At 42.6% G+C, this 17,129-nt stretch overlaps 1 protein-coding gene across 2 annotated transcripts; it reads right to left on the reverse strand.

Moving 5' to 3' along the window:
* Window positions 1-3: 3 nt before the first annotated feature.
* GTF3C5 (general transcription factor IIIC subunit 5) lies at window positions 4-16,683 on the reverse strand. 2 transcript variants are annotated; one of them, XM_020982005.2, is made up of 11 exons: window positions 16,522-16,683; window positions 15,170-15,389; window positions 14,215-14,413; window positions 6,389-6,584; window positions 5,456-5,560; window positions 4,486-4,600; window positions 4,065-4,145; window positions 3,016-3,113; window positions 2,280-2,362; window positions 1,550-1,692; window positions 4-839 (listed from the first exon to the last, which is right to left on the reverse strand). In XM_020982005.2, the coding sequence occupies exons 1-11, from the start codon at window positions 16,642-16,644 to the stop codon at window positions 643-645; spliced, it is 1,560 nt and encodes a 519-aa protein (XP_020837664.1). In that variant the 5' UTR covers window positions 16,645-16,683; the 3' UTR covers window positions 4-642. The 2 variants fall into 2 exon arrangements, with proteins under 2 accessions (XP_020837664.1, XP_020837663.1); XM_020982004.2 differs by having other exon boundaries at window positions 1,526-1,692.
* Between the last annotated feature and the right edge of the window lie 446 nt (window positions 16,684-17,129).

The following is a 17,129-nucleotide window of genomic DNA, read 5'->3' on the forward strand; positions in this document are numbered from 1 at the left end:
CAGTCCTTTGGAAAAATTATTTATTAAAGAAAACTTCCATTAAGAAAGTATGCTCTCAGCAGAGCTAATAATCCCTGTAGGAATTACAGAAAACTGGCCACAACCAAACCCAACAGCAGCCGAAAGGTCCTGGACTGAGAACATCTAGGAGCTACTGTCCGTACTGCCTTGGTCCTGTCCACCCAGGGTAACCACTCCAAGTTCAGAGGCCATGTCCCTGCTGGACTCTTGTCATGCTCCTCTAGTCCACAGCCTACAAAGAGGATGATCTGACCTTTTATTGTTCCATGGAACTCCCAAGGCCGCACTGTCTCTACCTCATAACATTTACGAATAGCCACAGGGGTGTTAAGAGATAGTGGGCACATGTGACAACTGGATAATGGCATCAGAGATGGTCTAATGGCAGGGTATAACTGAAGCTAGGGGATTTCTTAGGATCCAGGAATGAGTAATTCGGGGTATTATTCAGTACATGAGACAAGCCAGAATAGTCCCAGGAGACCTTAGCTAGATGGGAGCTACATCTATTGAGAGTCCCTGCAAATGCCATCTGGCACTCTTAGCTGCTTCTTTCTCAAGGCAAGGGTATAGTAATACCCAGACTAAGTTAGGGGGCCTATAGGCTGTGTCCTCCTCCTATTACACATAGTCTAAAATCTCAGTCTCCATTTCATTTTCACTCCCATCCGAGGGCTTAAAGTCTTCTTCCTCTTCTTCCTCCTCTTCTTCCTCTTCCTCCTCCTCTTCCTCTTCTTCATCATCATCCTCATCCTCCCCAGATTCATATGTTAACTGTTCTTTTCCACCTTCAGTTTTGGCAGCACTTGAGAACAAAGCTGGGTCCAAAACAGAAAGAGAAGGATGTGCTGCCTTAGTTACCCAAACCCATTGACCCAAAAGAACAGATATGGCTCAGAGATCCTATTGACTAACAGGAGGAGTCATTCATGGGCATGAAGCGTTGATGGGTCTCCCAAACCCTGGCTTCCTTCACTACTCTCAATACGTGCACAGCACAGGCGCAGGCCCTCTTTCTTTCCCTTCCCCTTCTGCTATGGTTTTCACCCTCACTGCACTGTCTGTAGAAGTGGAAGGGGTGATAGTGCTATGGGAGCACAGTGATAGTCTTGGCCCCCACATGCCACTTTTGCTTATCAACAGGGAAGGGAAAGGGGTCTGGAACGAGAAGAAATAGGAATGATGAGACCAGCTAAATTCTTGTCCCACTCTTACCTCAAGGAGAAAATTAAACGCAATTCTCAGGAGCCACTCAGAGCTGGTCCCGTAGCTTAACTATCACATAATGCCCATCTAGCCCTTTCCCATAAGTGAAGAGGGGTCCTGACACTACCTAAATCTGGTTCCATAAGAAGCTACCCCAAAAGCCAACACTATTCTAAATTATTAATTCTAAAATTCTAAAATATTAGGAAGACTAGAAAGACCCAAGGTCCAAAGAGATGAAATGACTTAACAATAAAGCTAGGCCTTCAACTTAGCCCTGTCGTTGGGCTCAACATACTCTGAGAGCCCAGGAGCTTCTCACCAGGCCTCTTGGAGCGAATGATCTGCCGGATCATCAAGGACATTGTGTCCCTCAGGTCATCACTGGTCTTCTGAAGACACCATCCATCACGCTCTGTACACTCGGTCTCCATCCCATCATTACGATGGATGATCTTCTGTAACCTACAAGCAGCCAGGGCTGGGTCAGTGGGCAAATCAAGGTCCAAAGAAAGTGCTAACAAGGCCAGCCAGTGTAGTTTACATAGGCTGTCTGTGAGATGGTAAAGGGAAAAACGTGCCTAATCATCCTGGATTGAGTCTGTTTTTCTGCCACTGAGTTGTCATGAGGAACAAGGTGTTCTCTCTCCCTGTGCAATTAACTGAATCCACAAAAAGTTCTGGATTTCACTAGCAACCCTCCCAGTCTCCCAAGGCCATGCCAAACAAAGCTGCTAATCAAAAAAAGAGAACAGCCATATTTGAGTTCAGAAATTCCCATCCAAACACGTGCATGTGGCAAAGAAGTGCTGTGATCAACTAGATGAACAGGAGTAAATGTAGTATAGCCTAATTCCTTCTGCTTTAACAAAGACTAACTAGCTTAAGAGAAATGTATTATACAGTGAGTTGGTTGAGAACAGCTTTTGAGAGGTGAACATAACCAAACATGCCAGAAATCTAACTTCCTAGCACAGATGAAAAAAACGGCCTGAAGTTCAGAAGTCTGTTTCCCCAGACCCTTTCTCCCAAGACCCAGGGCCTCATCATACCCTTCCACATTTAAATCACAGAGCTGATAGAACATCTGCCGATACGGTGGCAGGGCCCCCTCCCGGAAGACATAGACAGAGTCCTGAGGGAACACAAAAACAGGAAGGGTTAATAGAAGCTACTCCTCTCAGCGTTTTCACCATCAAAGAGATATTATGCAGCTCAGTGCCAGCCACCAAGATATACTGTTTCAGGTACTACAAACTTAAAGCATTCAGGGGTGAGAAGAAACAACAGTGGGTTTGTGAGGGGATGGAAAGAAAAGAAAGGCTGCAGTCCCAAATGGTATCTCTCTCTCCTATCTCTGAAATTCTATAACACTTGCTGTCTATACCACATAATATATTATTTGATGACACAGTGTTTTAATACTATTCACTATTTGATTCATATGGTTATACCTTATCTTCCCAACCAGACTAAAAGCTCCCCGGAATACAAGGCTAGGAACATAAATACTTGTTCTTTGAACTTCTCTGCCTAGTGGATACTCAGTTTGTTGACTGAGCACTTACACCCTGCAGTTTTATCCTGAATGCTATAAAACTATGTTCACGAACAAGGTCTGAAAGGGCCAAAGGGCATTTATTTGCAGAAGTTCACTGGCAATGCCTACAGATAGGCCTATCCCCCGAAAGGGGATGATTCACAGCTTTCATACTTAGCAGAGATTAAGAACCAAAGTTAGCTGCCCCTCTTCCCATAACTGCTTTGGACAAAGCAGACAGCACCCACCTTGAGCTTGTACTTGTTGGAGGCTGATTTCTTGACAGCCCCTGTCCCTGATGTGCCTAGTCCATGCTTCAGGTCATGCATGGTGACCAACTGGCTGGCTGGGAGAAGACAAGCAGCTTTGGAATTCAGCGCTCTTAAATACTGTATCCAATTCCACTTACTCTCTTGATGTCTACATTCCTGCTGATCATCTCTTATATACGGAACTGAATTCCCTGTGGACTTCATGGTGGAGATATACACGTACTAGAAATTAGATTCAGAATCAAAAAAGCTGGGTTCAAATGCAGACTCCGTTACTTACTACTGGTGTAACCTTAGACAGGACATTCTGTGTCCCAGAGTTTCAGTTTCATCATTTGCCAAATGAGAAAATGGACTGGCTACTATTAAAGATCCATTCCAGATCTGAACCCATAGTGGTGGGAAGAACCACTGCTACTTGGGATGACCCATCCTCTCGTCTCACACTCACCTTCCCCAACCCATCTGGGACGGCCAAGTAGGAAGAACGCTACCACTGGGGGGGTAGTGCCCTACCCTCTATTGCTCCTTCTTCCCTGGGCTGCTAGACCATTCAAAGAGTTTGAGTAATATTGATGTTAACAACTCCATTCACTGTGAAACAGAACGATTTACCATCTGCTCTGCCTCTACTTCCTGCAGTCCCTTAGCACTGGTAAGCTACGGGACTCTGGGCCTTGCCATCTCCCTCATCATTGAACCTGAGGACTTCCAGTCTTTTGGATGTGCTTTGTAGTTAAACGTTCTTTTCTGGGCTACCTCCGTCAATTAGACTGCAGGGGCAACCTGAGATGAAGTACTGTCTAGCTTTTTCTATTTGTACACCCAATGCTTAGAACAGTGTTTGGTACACAGTAAACACTTAATAAATGGATTTTTTTTTCATTCATTCGTTCCACAGCAAGCCTCTGTACCATTCTAGGATGATCTCAATCTGAATCCATTTGTCTGCACATATGGCTCATTTTGGGTAGCTGGCTTGAAGGCAAATCACTCCTCTGTTTGCTAGAAAGCCACATACTTACGAGTCTTCTTGACTGTGATGGGGAGGCTGTAGTTGTAGGTGCTGCGTTTTGCTTTGACAGGCATGTCATTGGGGGCATAGCCTGGAAATAAAGGAGAGAACAGCAAATGAGGTTGGGCACAAAGAAACAGAGCTGGCTTCAAAGAGGAACAGACTAGGATCAAGAAGAGTCACAAGACAATAAGAAATACTAGACTGGGACTGAAGAGAATCAGAAGCCCAAACTACCAAGAAATCCTTATTTAAGCAAACATAGGAAAATATTCTTAGCCTACCTGTAATAGAGAGTTAGAAATTCATCCCTATTAGAAAAGAGGATAAGTGTACAACAAACAAGAAACTAAAAAGACTAAAAGAAAGCAAACAAACTGAGGCATGGTTTTGTCTTTGGTTTTTATTGTTATGGTGGTGGTTCATTTTACCATATTTCATTCCACAGCGAATTCGGAAATCCAGGACTTGATAAATCTTGGCTTCTGGGTTTTTTCTGGGGTCATATCCATAGCGAATCCACAAACTCCTCCAGGGACCTGTTATCTGCAAAAGGTACAATTCCATGAGGTGGGTTAAGGCTCCAGGATCCTGAAGAACCATTAAATTCCAGGCTAGCTCTCAGGTACACACTGATCATGATAATGAAATCCTCCTAATACAGACAGTTCTTGCTTTACATGAGTAGACTCTTCTGCATACCTCTACATAAAGTGATTTTACATAACATAAATTTTCCCAGAGAGGGAAGGACAGAGAGAAGTAGGCAGGAAAGGGCCTCTTGTCCATGGAGGGAAGGGGCCAGGACATGTGAGGGGCGGGAACAAAGAATCAAGAACCAGGACAAGCCACCTAGGGGCCTGGCTAGAACTGAGAGGAAAAATACAAAGGGGGCAGACAGGTTGAAGCCAGACATGGACACAGACAAGAGAGGACAGTTGACATGAAGGGGCCAGGGACAGACCTTCAGTACCCAAGCATAGATGGACAGAAAAAAAACCACATAGGGGCCAGACATGCCTCTCTTGGCACCAGAGGTCTCAAGCCAAGCCCCCTTCAGCTCATGGTGGCAGTCTCTCTATGTATCTGTTCTTCTGCTTTCACTTGGTGGATTTTTTTTTTAGTTTTTGGTTTTTTTAATGAGGGAGTAGGAGGCTGTGGAACACTGAGAAAGGGAGCAGAAATGGAGAAAGAGCACAGTACTGCACAGTAAAGTTAACATAGGTATTAGGGACTGCTCTGAGGTCCCTTCTCACTCTAGAGCTATGATCCCAAGGTTACTGCTATGATTCTATGACTGTTTAAGTAGGTGATTTCTAAATCCTCTTTCCACTCTAAATTGTTGGGTACCAAAGCATTACAAAAAGCTTAGGTGCAGGTAGAAGATGTCAGGATACTCACCATATAATAGGCCACGTAGGGAAGCAAGACCTTGAGTTTATCTGGGTGGACACTGATGTTGGCCTTGACAGCATTCCGGGACCAGATAGGACGAATGTCAAACAGCTAGAAAAAGAAGGGTAGAGAAAAAATATTACTTACAGGTTCCAATACAGACACACTCTAGAACACCACGGGATCTGTGGCTAGTAACTGCTATCAGGGAAAAGAGGAGGCCACAGGAAGGGCTAAACACACTCTATAACATCATGGCCTAAAACTCTTACACTTTTTCCATTCTAAGCTCTTTGAAACAGTACTTCTAGAAATCATTTAAGTTGGTGATGCATTATTTTGGTCCTGGTAACAAGTAGAAAACTTTTAAGTGGGAAATGTATAACCTCAGTTTAGCTTCCCTTTAAATAGAGAATAAGGCCTGATTCAGTAACTATCTATTGGATTCACTGTTCACTGTGCACCAAGCATTGTAAAACAAGGTAAACAGGAAGTTTACAATCTAGATGAAAAAACAGAATGCTGATATTTCCAAAGATACATACAAATTAATAAAATAATGCAAACTTTGTCAGGGGCAAGGGATGTGGAGTAATGGGAGAACCTGAGAACTAATTAAATCCTGGAGTTGCAATTATAAGCTTCATTTGGACAATCCAAGCACTCCTCCCCACCCCACCCCCAATCCAGGTGTCTACACCAGCAAAAGCTGCTTGGTGGAGATGTGAAGGAAGAGTTCTCCTGAGATTACAAGATGAAGTACTTATTACTTTTAGAACTGAAATCTGGAGGTGAAAAATTCACATCTGCTAATGAACTGATTAAAAAAAAAGAGTAAACATGCCCAAATCCAAAAAGCTGAGCAAATAAGAGGTGGCTAATTGCAGGCCTGGCCTTCTTCTGATGAAGTGTCACAGTATAAAGTGTCCCAGGTACTACCTTTCTCAGTTCCTCTTCCATCTTCCTGTCTATGGGATTAGTGCACAGCCTCTTCCAGGTCTGTACAGCAGCCTCCAGTGGCTTCATGGGCACTTCATCATCTTCAAAATTCACAAAAATGGCATTGTGAGGCCGCCGAGCTCTGCTCAGGCCAATTAGGTTCTCACCAGAGACAGGTGGATTATTGTAGCCTTCCCTGAGGGAGAACACACCAGACACAATGTAAGAGCACAGCAAGCGTAACAGACATCCTTTAAATTTTCAGGGAATTATGCTTTTATTAAGGTGGATTCCCTTTCCACATTTTCCCAATGGTTTTATGATTTGCTGTGGTCAAAAAAGTTCAACACCTAGTGGCCAATCTTTTATTTTTTTTTCAATATTTTAATGAAACCTTTTCTTTTTTTAAATATCACTTTCACTTTCCAAAGACATTTCCCACCCACTTCCATCCTTCCTCAGAACAAGTACAATACTGTCAAACAAGACAAATCACCACATCCTCAAACTTGGCCAACCATTTATTGATGAGTCTCTCAAAACCTGTCAAGGTTTTTTTTTTCCTTGGACAAGAGACATAGAAGCTGTCACAGAGCTCTGCCCAAAGTCTTTTTACCTTGGTAAGAACTGACAGAGCATGTGCCCCACTGGTATAATCTTCGAGATTCCAAGGTTACCTCTATACCACAATCTTTGCTTTAACTAATAACTTTAGCAAAAGATACAGACCTATAAAGGAGGAGTATAGTATCATAGAAAGAATGCTAGCTTTGTAGTAAAGACAGCAAAGCTGAAATTTTGGTTCTGATGCTTACTAGCTATTCGACTACAGACAACGCACTGGACCTCTCTGAGCCTCAGTCTACTCATTTGTAAAATGGGAATAATATGCGTACTACCTCCACAGGGCTGCTGTGAGAAAAGCACTTTTTAAACTTTAAAGTACTATATAAATCTGAGTTACTATACAGGCATGTAATCATGATCTATAAACCTAAATGAAACTAGTCTTGGAGCTTAGAAGAAATGTAATACCTGCTTCTCCCTTCCACTCCCTATGCAATCAATTTTCAAAAAGCCTAAAATTCATACAGCTATCAGATTCCATCCTCCCAACCACCTTGCCCCCACTGCAATATCCTCCTAATTGGTCACCCTGCCTAAAGTCTCTCTTCTCTCCTATCTATCTGCCACAAAGCTGATAAAGTGATTTTCCTCAAGTCTGCCCATGTCTCCTCCTCCTCACATCCTTAAAAAAATCTCCAATGGCTACCTCTAGGATCAAATAGGAACACCTGTTCAGCTTGCAAAGCTTTTCACAGCCTGGCCCCAACGTACATTTCCATTTTCATTATATTTATTTCCTTTCTTGTCCAGGCATAGTGGCCATCTTGCTGTTCCTCCCACGTCATTACATTTCTGGACTCCAATCTTCTACACAGACTATCTCTAATGCCATGAAAGTACTGCCTCCAGTGGAAGCCATTACACTGGGTGCTGGAGGGCATGGTGGAATAACAATCAGGGAACACTCTTCTCCCCCAACCTTCCTGCCAAGGATCCCTCCTCTTCCCCTCCCCTGCCCCTGCAGAAAGGAATCCAGAATTCTCATTTCACTTGGACCTTCAGGCCCATTCTTTCCTTTCCAATGATGGTGGGCTGGGCCACTCCAGGTTCCCTACCTTGCAGAGCAGACGTGGCAGCTCACATTGATTTTTTCTTTAGTCATTCATTAGAATCCCTTGTTTCCTTCAAAACTTAGCTCAAGAAGTACCTTCCTTTGGTGACTTCTCATCCAAGTTCTAAACCTAAGCTTTGTCACTAACCAATAAGGGGCCCTTGGGCAAGTCACTTAGCCTCTCTATACCTCAAATATCTTCCTCTGTAAAATAAAGAGAATGAACTAAATTATCTTTAATGTCTCTTCCAACTAAAAAAAAAAATCCTGTAACCCAAAAGAGATTTTTTTTAAAAAGGCTATTGGTTTTTGAAAACAATTTGCAAAGCTGAAAGGTTCTATCTGCATCTGATTTCATATAAGAAATCATACGTCCTGGATAGCTATTAGAGTTATCTTGGTAAATGAGTGGAGGGAGAAGGCAAACAATACAATTTTCCGCATAGAGACAGTGAACTTCAAAAAGTCATTCTTTCCATTTCCCCTGACTTTATGAAGGGTGATAATTAAACTTGACAGATATGAAGTACCACAATTCCCCAGCTGGAAATGACCTTTTTCCCTTTAGATGTCATATAGTATAGCATTTTTTAAAACTTTTGTTTTATTTACTTTGTATACTTGTTTTATAATTATTTGTATAACTGCTAGATAATCTTTCCAAATTGTAACCTCCTAAGCGGTATATATCTTACTGATCTATGCAGTGTCCTCAACACTCACAATATTAACTATTTGTTGAGTTGATTCTCTTTATTTTTTTATTAAATTCCCAAAAGAGATCCACTCTTGGTCATTCATTCTAGTACTTTAGCAAACTTTTTTTTTAAACCACCAAGAAGAGTGAAGTAAAAGTAGTCTGAATTTCCTACTTCAAAATAATATTTTGGGATAGTCAATTTTCCTTGTTACCAACAGAAACCTGAACTACCAGATGAAGGGTTTCCCAGTGAAACATTTCCATTTTTCCAGTGCATGGGAAAGTCACTGCAATTCTGAATATGTTTAAAATTGTGAGGGAGGCCTTGGGAAGTCAGCAGAACCAATATAAAGGAGCTTGATTTCAGTTAAAAATAAGAAAATTGAAAACAGATAAAGGCAAGACATCTATGAACATTAGTTCTCAAATCACTCCAGGTGCCTTTTTCCCAAGTTTTTCAGTTATCACCTCTATAGTAAGAAACTCAATTCTGTCTCTAAGAAGGGGTCAAGTGAGGAAGCCCCTGGAAGCAGAGTGATATATGAGTTTTTCTGGCAATCTGAAGGACAACCTAGAAGAATAATTAATTTCCTTCCAGGGGAAAAAAGGCAGGTGCCCTTCCCCTTTATTTTTTCCCAAAAATTTGTCTTTTTCCTTCAACAGAAAGCAAATAAGACCAAACAAATGGTCTCATTAGCAAAACAGAAACCTGGACACTTGGGACTCCCTGTTGTTCTTTACCTTCTTGCCCCACCTAAAGCCAATGAAAAACTGGGCTGTAGCAGAGATGGGGGGGGTGGGGAGGGAAATGACACACCAACTATGGCAAGATTCCTTCGTACCAATATACTTAGATCGCTTCAGTACGGTCAGAAGGAATAGAGACACAAATATATACCCTACTGCACACTTTCACTTGGTCCCCAATTAGGCCAATAAATGATTACCGGATGGCAAAAAAAGAATCAGATTCCCAGAGTTAGCAGCAGCTTGACAGGGGTATATAAACAGAGCTGACTCTCAGTTTATCTACAGTAAAACTGAGTCAATTCATTCTGGACCTCAGAAACCATTTATCTGCTTCTACTGATTATATGGGGAAGCAAGCTGTTTTATTAGCAATTTAAAAAGCACTAAAATAGCAATACCATGATATTAAACTGGGGGAAGCAGTGAAGGGTGAGAATTTACTCCTAAAAGATGCAGCTAAATGACATTTTTCATATTAGCAATAGTTGGAGAGAAACGATTGACAGTAAACACTGCCCTCTAGCTTCAAAGGCCAGCTATGACCATTTAGGGTTTGGCAAGCTTGGGCTCTTCACATGTATCTTTCTGTGGATACAATAGTCATTACTGATTCCACCATTAGCTTTGAGTTGAGTTTCAAGTACTCTCTGGATCTGATTTAACGTAAGAAATCTTGCATTATGGATAGCTATTAACATTATCCTAGGAAATATATGGAAGGTGAAGGCAAACGGTATAGGCTAATATACTCAATTTAATGGTACCTGTAAGACCTCTGGTTGGGGGTCAGTGATAAGATCAAAATACAAAAACACAAAAATAACCAAGACAAGTCAGGTCACAAAGAGTCACACAGTGACTGGAACAGTGTAACTAAATCAAAGAATATATAGGTGGGTATAATGTGTAAGAAGACTAGGGTCTATGAAGGGCTCTGAATGCCAAAAAGGATTTTGTATTTGATGCTAGAGGTGACAGGGAGCCATTAGAGTTTACTGAGTAAGGAGACATGGTTGGATTGGTGCTTTAGGAAAATCATGCTGGTGGATGAATAGAGGATGGATGGGAGTGGGCAGAGGCCTGTGGCAGTCAGAACAATCAGCAGGCTATTGCAACAGAGTATGCACCAGGATGATAACAGTTTCAGAGGAGAGTAGGGGGCATTTTCAAGAGATGTTGCAAAGGTGAAATCGATAGGCCTTGGCAATAGATTGGATATGCTGGAGGGGTGTTACTGAGAGACAGTGAGTGAGGAGGCAGGGATGATGTCTAGGTTGCAAGCTTAGGGGACAGACAGGATAGTGGTGCCCTCAACAGTGACAGGGAAATTTGGAAGGCAAGGAGGAAGATTAGGGGAAAAGATAATGAGTTCAATTTGGTCATGTTGAGGTTCAGATATCTACTGGACGTCCAGTTTGAGATGTCTGAAAGGTAACTGGAGATATGAGACTGAAGGTCAGTAGAGAGATTCAGGTAGTATATGTAGATCTGAGAAGCATCAGCATAGAGATGATAATTAAAGGCATGGGAGCCAACGAGATCATCGAGTGACGTCGTACAGATGGAGAAAAGAAAAGAGTCCAAGACAGAACTCTGTGAGACACCATGACCTGGATGTGGATCCAGCAAAAGAGGGTGAAGAGAGATCAGACAGGTAGGAGGAGAACCAGAAGGGAGTGTTATCCCAGGAACCTAGAGAGAACAGAGGATCAAGAAGAAGAGGGTGATCGACAATACCAAAGGTTGGAGAGGTAAAGAAGGATGGGGACTGAGAAAAGAACATTGGATTTGACAGTTAGGGGATCACTGCTAACTTTGTTGCTGGGTTTGGTTGTTTTTTTTTTAAATTGGAGACAATCGGGGTTAAGTGACTTGTCCTGGATCATACCACTAGCCAAGTGTCTAAGGTCACATTTGAATTCAGGCCTCCTGACTCCAAGGCTGGTGCTCTATCCATTGCACCACTTGGCTGTCCCCACTGGTAACTTTGGAGACAGTGGTTTTAGTGACATGAAGAAGTCAGAGGCTAGATCACAGGGAGTTAAGAGGAGAGTGAGGGGACAGGAAGAAAAGGCATCTGTTGTAAATGGCCTTCTCAAGTTTTGCTACAAAGGGAAGAAGAGAAGTAGAATGATAGTGGGGATAGAAGGATCAAGTGAGGGTTTTTTTCAGTATGTGGAGACATGGGCATGTTTGTAGGCAGTAGGGAAGCAGACAGTGGATAGGGAGAGATCAAAGATAAGTGACAAAGTGGAAATGACAAAGGGGGAAATCTATTAAAGAGACAAGATAGAATGGGACTGCTTGAGCAGGTAGAGAGGTTTACCTTAACAAGGAATAAGACCACTTCATCATGTTAGACAGAGCGAAGGAGATAGTAGCAGAAGGCATCTGAGTGATATGAGATAAGGAGGAGGAAAGAAGAGGGAGCTCATGGTGAATGGCCTCAATTTTTTTATGTAAATACACAAGGCAGCGTTCTTAGCTGAGAGGGTGAAGTGAGAAGGAACCATGGGAGCTTTGAGGAGGGATGAAAAAATTTGGAAGAGACACTAGGAAGAGTGGGATAGTGAACTGACAAGGCAAGTATAGAAGAACTGCCTAGCAATAGTGAGGGCTCTTTGAGGTTGTGTACGATAAATCTGTAGTACCCAGGACAGTTGTATGATTTTCTCCACCTTCCTGGAGCAGCACTTATGTTGAAACAAAGATGTCGGATAATACGAGTGATCCAAGGCTGAGAGTTGGCAGGGCAGAACTAGTAATAAAAGGGGGTGAGGAGCTCAAGAGAAGAAGACAGGATAAAGATGAACTGGTTCACCAGAAGGTCAAGTTAGGGAAAAAAGGAGGGCAGAAATATGTATGTGGAAGTCTCCTAGGATGAAGACAAAAGTTGGACAGGCAAGAAAGATTGTGAGCTAGGTAATGAACTAGTTGAGGAAGGAACAATATAATTCTGGAGGTCTGTAGACAACAGCTACCAGGATTTTGAGTGGGTCGAAGAGGTAGACTGTATGAGCCTCAAAGGAGAAGAGGTTATTGAGTGACGGAGATAAGGGGAAAATCTGAAAGTGGCAATGGAAAGCAAAGAGTAGTCCAACTCCCTTTCCTCACCAGTGAGCCAAGAGAAATGAGTATTAGAATGGGTGGCCAGGGAAGCTGTATCATGAAGGGGGAGGGGAGGTTAAGAGAGAGAGAAGAACCAGATGTCAGTGATTGCTAGAAAACAGAAAGAGGGGAAGAGGAAAAGATTGAAATGAAGGCAAGTCTGTCACCTATGGAATGAGTATCCAGAAGACACAGTGAAAAAAGCAGATTGGCAGGAATTCTGGGGTGGGAGGGTTTAGGGGAAAGGGAACCATCACCATAGAGGAAAAGAACTTTCCAATTAAATCACATGCTAGTTCAATCTATATATTTTTTTCCTTTGGAGGAATGTTCAATCTTATTTCTGGAGTACTATCTTCTATCCAAAGCAAAGTTAACTGTCTAAGGCAGTAATTTCTAATCCTGTTTTTTGCAACAGCACCAGAATATCCCCAATTATCTCAAAACTTTTAAAAATAACAACAGAGGGCAGCTAGATGGTGAAGTGGATAGAGCACTAGCCCTGGGGTCATGAGGACCTGAGTTCAAATCCAGCTTTAGACACTTGACACTTACTAGCTGTGTGACCCTGGGCAAGTCACTTAACCCCATTGCCTAGCAAAAAATAAAAAACAAATAAAAGTAGTGTTTGAAAAAAAATACCAACAAAATTGTTGCATTTGATCTTCACATCAGCTCTGTGAGGTACAGTAATACAGGTGTTATTATCTCTATTTTATAAATAAGGAAGCAGAAAGTCAAAAAGGTTAAGTGACTTGCCCAAGGTCACAGAACTTGTATCAGTAGCAAGACTGATACCCAAGTCTTCCTAACTCCAAATCCAGCAATATTTTTTTTTAATTTGCTTTATTTTGCCCTAATGCTTTAGTTGCCTTCTCCCTGGTCCTTGGCTTGTTGGCCTCCTTCGCCAGGTGGGTGAGTTCCTCCTGGAACCTCCATTCTGAGGAAGAACCTAGACCAGGGGTGGGGAACCTGCAGCCTCGAGGCCACACGTGGCCTTCTAGATCCTCCAGTGTGGCCTCCAGACTTCACAGAACCTCATCAATAATAATAACAGCTAACACTTATATAGTGCTTTAAAATTTTCAAAGCACTTTATATAAGTATTATTCCTATTTTACAGATAAGAAAATTGAAGGTTCAAAGAGAATAAGTGATTTGTCCATGGTCACCTAGTAAATATTAAAGGCAGAATTCATAGCCAGTTCTTTTGATTCCCAGGTCAGCATTCTTTTTTTTTTTTAAGGCAATTGGGGTTAAGTGACTTGCCCAGGGTCACACAGCTAGTAAGTGTCAAGTGTTTGGTCTGAGGTCACATTTGAACTCAGGTCCTCCTGACTACAGGGCCGGTGCTCTATCCACTGCGCCACCTAGCTGCCCCCAGGCCAGCATTCTTTGCACTACACCACACTAGTTCTCAATAACTTATGAATTCTTCCTTACCTGGGACTATGTCAAATGGACAATATATCGATCTGAAATTCAATACTCCTAGTGGCCACATGCCCAGAGTACCACTTGTTTGATCACTGAGCTCTTTGAAAGCTTCCTGGAAGTTGGATGAAGGGTGGTAGTGGGGAAGATACTCACCGATGCTGTGTTTCTGGCCGGTAGAAATAGTCCACTGGGGTGTCTAGGCGAGAGAAAATTGGTGGGGGGATGTAGAGAGGTAATTCCTGGTTGAAGAATTCTTCCTTCTCTGGTTTGAGCATAAGAACTTTGTCATACATAGAAGTGTTTTTGCAGCCTGCTTCTGTGTGTACTGCCAGATACTGAAAATCTGACATCCCTGGAAGGAGAGGTAAACAAATTACAATTACTATGATCGAGAAACACACCATAATCATAGCCATAATATAAGTTCTATGATTGTCACTGAAGAACACCAGACTCCTAGGCACCAAACTTTTAACATCCTTTAAAGGTTCTTGGCTAGCACTGTGTTAGGAGAAAGAACAATAGTCATTTACTTTGCTGAAGAGACAGCAGTAGCAGAACTAACTTTGTATGCAAGTACTGTACAACATGAACTTGAACTCAAGCTCCCTTCCATTTAATTGCTTGGATTAACATCAAGACTCTTTCTGGTCTATATGATATTACAGCATGACAGAAACTGACAGGAAGAGATAGCATGGCATAATAGAAAAAGATGGAACAATCAGAAGCCTTGGGCCCTAGCCTTAGTCAAGCCACTAATTAGCCCCTCTTGGCATCTCAGTTTCTAGATCTGTAAAATGAAGAGACTGAATTAGACAACATCTAAGGTCTATTCCAGTTCTACAGTCTGATTCTAGTCTAGCTCACTTAAACACCTTATGCTTGAAGCATTTTATTTTTTTAATCCTATGAATAACCTAGTCCCAGAAAGACCACTGTCCTTTATCTTTATTATTCCATTCTGGTAGCCTAAGCCTTAAAGTAGTTGTTGGGGAAATTTTATCCCTCACTATAATTTGTGTATTTTTCTTTCTCATTCTCCATCTATCTTAGGCCTGACATTGACAGCATCCATGGACACCAATCAGTCTCACTGGACCTCTACCTTGAAATTTGTAAACAGTTGTAATGATGCCCAAAATTTCCATGTCAAACTTGACTTCTGCAACAGTCACTTCTCCACCCTCTGTTCTCCTCCGTCTTGTCTTCTTCTTGATCTTAAGCAGCAAACTGCTGGTAGGGAAACGGTTGGCACACACAGGATGGCAGTATGGATCCTTGGGACGGAAGTATAGCTCCAACCTTTTGGCTGAGTCTGCATAGATCTACAATGAAGATGAAGTAGCAGAGACAGAGAAAAACATCAAATGTTATCCCAAACACATCATACTCAAAGCCTTTCTACATTCATCTAAAGACTTAGGGAAGGACTGGAAGACGCAAAAGGAGAGCTAAAAAATTTAAGAGAGGAAAGGGACCTTAGAATATAAAATCTCAAACCTGAAATGAACCTTAAAGACCATTTAGAGCAACTTAATCACTTTATAGAAGAGGAAACCAAGGCTCAGAGAACTAGGAGTTGGAACTCCCAGGTTTTACCATGAAACTCAATTTCACAATGGAATTTTTTTCAAGTCTTTATATCTTATTTTCTCTCTAGAACGAAAGGGGGATAATGACAGTCCCTTCCCTCAAAGATTTCAAAAGAAATAGAATATACATATTATATATGTGTGTACATATGTACATATATATATATAAACAAACATGTGAAATATAAGAAATGTATATAAGATGGGTTTCAACAGACATGACTGTTCCTAAGATATTAAAACACCAAATTGTAAACAAGCCTTACGAAACCTGATGGCTTTGAAAGGTCCCTTACCACCCCAACACCAAAAATGCTGAGTTCAAAGGAGTGAAAATTTAATCAACAACTAATGGCTTGCAGGAACTGGATCCTAGAAACAAGCATAGGGAAGCAGCATGGTACTGCGGAAGGAACGCTGACTCAGGATTAAAGAAATGGGATTTAAATACAACCTGACATTGACTATGTTTGTGAGCCTGAGCCTCGCTCTCCTCTTAGATTAAAAGGGGGGGGCAGATCAGATGGTTTCTGAGGTCCCTTTCAATTCCATATCTATGATCCTATACCTTATCTGATCACTGTGATCACAAGCTAGTAGGGGTAGTGGGAGACGGGCCGGCTAGTCACCTTTAACATCAAGTAGACAGCCATGGGTAAGAGCACTGGGCAGGTGCACTAAGAAGTCCTCCACGCCCAGGTGGGGAGCCGCGCTTCCTGCCCCGTTGCCTAGGAGACCACCCTCCTCCTCTTCCCCGTCCTTCTCCGTCCCTCCCCCCAACAACTCCCAGCCTGGCCCCCTTAGCTCTCGTCGCTCTGAAGATTAACCCGTGCCCCCATCCCCGCCCGGTCCCACCGGTTCTGACCCGGGAAACTCCTTCCTCTCCACCCAGGGTCTGCAGCATCTTGGACACATCCCGCACCACGCCTGGGTACTCCACACACACCAGACGCCGCTCCTGCTGCAACTCCACCGACACAGCGGCCATGATTCCCTAGTTCCCGTCGTACTCTGCGACGAGCTCTCCTGTCCTCACCCAAACCGTTTCCCCAATCTTCCTTGTCACGAGTTCCGGGAAAGAAAGGTTCCGACGCCTTTCTGTCCTCCACGAGGCGGGGTCTTGAGAGGGCCCCGGGAATGCGCCAGGAAACGAGTGCCCCCTGGTGGTTAAGACTGGAGATGACAAACTAAAGAATGTTTTTGTTGTTAAGAGTCTGGGTATTTTTAAATAACACTAAAAATTTGTGTTTGTTTTTGTATGGGACCTGTGATTTCATGAGTAGAAGGAGCTTCCAGTGAGGAAACTCCCTCTACCAATGCATATGGCACCTTCTCTGCACCTTGTAACCTTAAAGAGTTGTCTGGGGCATGGAGAGATTCTAACTTTCCAGGATCACACAGCCAGGTGCCTTCAGCAAGCATTTATCAAGCACCTTCTTTGTGTCAAGCACTGTATAAAGCACTGGGGATACA

This window comes from Phascolarctos cinereus, unplaced genomic scaffold, assembly GCF_003287225.1.
Source record: "Phascolarctos cinereus isolate Bilbo 61053 unplaced genomic scaffold, phaCin_HiC Scaffold_2;HRSCAF=192, whole genome shotgun sequence".
Taxonomy (NCBI): Eukaryota; Metazoa; Chordata; class Mammalia; order Diprotodontia; family Phascolarctidae; genus Phascolarctos; species Phascolarctos cinereus.